Source organism: Teleopsis dalmanni, chromosome 2 (genome assembly GCF_002237135.1).
Source record: "Teleopsis dalmanni isolate 2A chromosome 2, ASM223713v2, whole genome shotgun sequence".
NCBI classification, from domain to species: Eukaryota; Metazoa; Arthropoda; class Insecta; order Diptera; family Diopsidae; genus Teleopsis; species Teleopsis dalmanni.
In genome coordinates this window covers 174,381,550-174,385,041 of record NC_051847.1, presented here as the reverse complement: position 1 = coordinate 174,385,041, position 3,492 = coordinate 174,381,550, and the positions used below count along the sequence as shown (strand labels likewise).

The window sequence follows — 3,492 nt, the reverse complement described above, 5'->3', positions numbered from 1 at the left end:
TCGCTGTCATTACTGTTACGAACGCTGTTCGCGTTGCAGTTATTGCAGACGTTGCTGCTATTGTATTCGTTGGCGTATACTTATTTATTTAGATTTTTTTTTCATAATAATTATATCGTTGGGCGAAAGCCTCTTCCCATATAACTTGTGTGACTAAGCTTACAGTCAGCGTCGTTGTTCTCAGTCGCTAGTCTCTGTCATATCATCGCCAACACTAGACGCCCCACTCCTCGTTCGCGTTCATTCTTCATTTGTCGTGCGACTTGCGGTTCTTCTCATGATCGTCTCTCACAAGTTACTCATACGCTCACTTATTTACTTATTTGCTTATTTGTGTTCGTTGTTGTTGTTATTATTATTATCATTCTTCTTGTTGTTTTTGTTGTTGTTTTGTTTATTTGGCTGATTTGGCTGCCGAAGCAAAGCATACGCTAAGCACTGGCAGATCCAAGAGCCACCAACCAACCAACCAACAAAAACAACAAATTTTTTGAAATTAGTTCTAGTGAGTCTGTGAAAGTGTTTGCGACGATCGACATACTCGCGCTCTGCTCCTTAACTAATAGCGAACAAACAAAATATAAAAAGAAAAAAAATTTATAATAAATTCAAAAAGTATAGTAACAAAAAGAAAAAACCATAAAAAATACAAAATAATCAGCAAGCAATAACGAAAGTTTTTGTAAATTTTATCGTTGTTGTTTTTGTAATTGCTGTTTTTTTTTCGTGGTTGATATACGTTTTGTTTTCTTCTTCTACATTTTTAATTTTATTGTTGTTGTTATTTTTGTACATTATTTTATAAGCTTACAAGACGAACGAGTGTGCTGTGTGTATGGAACAATTGAAAATTTCTAAACAAACGTAGTCGTTGTCGATCAGTTTTACGTAAAAATTTCACTGAATCGGTTTGAATTCGTTAGCGGCAGAAACGCAGAATATAAGAAAAATACAAAAAAAAAATATTCAAAAAAATAATATAAAAAGTACGACGTTAGATTTTAAATTAGTTTTTATTAAAAAAAAAATAAAAATTAAAACTATTAGTTCAAAAAGAATAACGTGTGTTAATAACATTATTTGAAAAATCAAAAAAAAATTCTTAAAAGAGCGTAACAAAAACAGTGCAAAACGCACATTTATAAATCTGTGAGCAAAAACAAAAAAGGAATAAAAATGTCGCACCAGTGCAGTTGTGGTCGTGATTTGAACAATAATTACGTCTCCTATACGAATGCGTACGCAAATGCGAATTCGACCATCGATCGTGAAGCCAATGCAACACTGTCTGGCTCAAAGTCTAATGCGTCATCGAAGTACACCATGAATACGACACGTACTCCTGGTGGACAGACACAGCTAACTGCGAAAGTAATGTTCGGCACTGTGGGCGCCATTAAGGAGCTGCGTGAAAAGGAAAAATCAAGGCATGCCGCTACACGTGCTGGGGAACGCAGAAATTGATACACATCCGATAAGTAGCGATAATTCCGAAGCGCAATGATCCAAAAAAACTGAAAGATGTGAAGATATATAAACGTATTTTAAGGACACATTGGCGAAAGCTACAAAATACCTGGTTTATGTGTGTAGATTCTTTGTGTAGTAGTGCAAAGAAATATTTGCTAACAAATTACGCCTAATTAGCAAATATGAGTGAATGTATGTAAAAAATATTAATAAGAAAAATCAATAAAAAAATGTTAAAATTTGTACAACAACAACTACATAATAGATCTTAAAGCTTTTAGTAGGAATCATGTGTATATATTTTCTAGAATCTGAAATATTATCAATTTACATGTTTCCAGTTTTTTTTATTAATATTATTTTACAAATTTTTGAATTTTTATTTGTATGTATGTGTTTAAGGTATTTATTAATTTTAAAATTTTATACAAATATCGAGTATAAAGAATCTTAAACAATTTTATATTTTGTTTAAAAAGGCTTAAATAATTTTCATTTTTTGTGTTTTAGTTTACTTTAATATTGATATAAAAAATATTTAATAATATATAATAATGAATACATTCTCAAAATTTTTTTTTGTTTTTTAATTTATTTAAATAGTAACATAAAAAAAATATTTAATAATTTATAATAATGAAAACATTCTCAAAATTAAATACAAACTCATATATACATGAAATATATATGAAAGTAAAAGTTATTGTAGTGAGGAGATTTTTTTTCCACAAATTTCTTCATCATGCCACAGAAAAACCTAAACAGTTTTATAGAAAATGAGTAAAAATACTTACTTCATAATTTTCAATTTATTTTACATTTAAAGACAGCTTAAAAACATATCTAAGCAATCACTTTCGATTTTATTTGAATTCCATTACATGTACTAAAATAAACCAAAATAATATATTTAATTTAAAGCTTGAGCAGTTGAATACTACTCATCAATAAATGAACACATAATTACACATTAATAAAAAAATCAGCAAATCATTTACTAAAATTGATATTGAAAATCTTCTTATTGCCAAGTACTTTCCTTTTGGTATATACTTCACACACAAAATACGTTACATATCAAATTTTCAATAATTAACTTACAGCGTACGGTTTAATATTTGGTACTATCCACTTAAAGTTATTTTGTGCCTCTTACGAATTCTCATAGTACACAAAACAACATCGTTATTATTGCATGTTTTTTCCATTTAATTAAATATTAAAGTAATACAAGCAAGTGTTCAAAAAATAGAAAAATTCAGATTCAGAATCAGAAATTCAGAATCACAGATTCAAACATTTTCGCAGTTAGAATATAAATATAAAGACAAAACCACATAAATATATTAAATTAACATTGATTTATGTTTCTATATATGTATGTATATACAAAAATATATATATTTTTGAAATATTAGCTATCGATGTTTTTTACAGTAATGGCGTTAAATAAGAAGATTATTTAAAATACATAATATTGAATGAAAGTATACAAATCAGATATATATATATAAAATATAAAAACAAATTATTTAAATGAAGAAAATTTGTTAATATATAATACTATTATTATTCTTGAATTTTTATTTTATTATTTTTTTGTTTTGTAATGTATTTAATATATCACAAAAATGGAAGTATTTGTTAATCACATATAAAATACTATTACTACATGAATTTAAGGCTAAAAATAATAACATATTAATATTTTATTTAATTTCCTATTTAAATAATTTAATTAAATTATAAATAAACTATTTATATATTTATACATATTGAAATAAATAAAATCTATGATATATATAAGCTATTCTTATAACTTTTCTTATTATGTACGATTATCCTTTTACTTTACTTATTTCATTAAATACTATATCAGGCTAAATTTTGTTGATAATTAACAAAGATTTTATTATAATAAAAAATTCATTTTGTCGTAATTTAAGCACTAATATAAGCCGATATATAAAACAATAATACTATAAAAATAAATATAAAAATCTTTAAACTTATATTTAAACT

At 26.0% G+C, this 3,492-nt stretch overlaps 1 protein-coding gene across 1 annotated transcript; it reads left to right on the top strand.

Annotated features, from left to right (window-relative positions):
• The first annotated feature begins 438 nt into the window (after positions 1-438).
• LOC119680371 lies at positions 439-1,755 on the top strand. The gene has a single exon (XM_038093150.1). The coding sequence runs from the start codon at positions 1,177-1,179 to the stop codon at positions 1,462-1,464; it is 288 nt and encodes a 95-aa protein (XP_037949078.1). The 5' UTR covers positions 439-1,176; the 3' UTR covers positions 1,465-1,755.
• The last annotated feature ends 1,737 nt before the right edge of the window (positions 1,756-3,492 follow it).

Bases quoted from the DNA above. Each gene is read 5' to 3' on its own strand.
- LOC119680371 (XM_038093150.1), top strand. From the start codon at position 1,177: ATGTCGCACCAGTGCAGTTGTGGTCGTGATTTGAACAATAATTACGTC.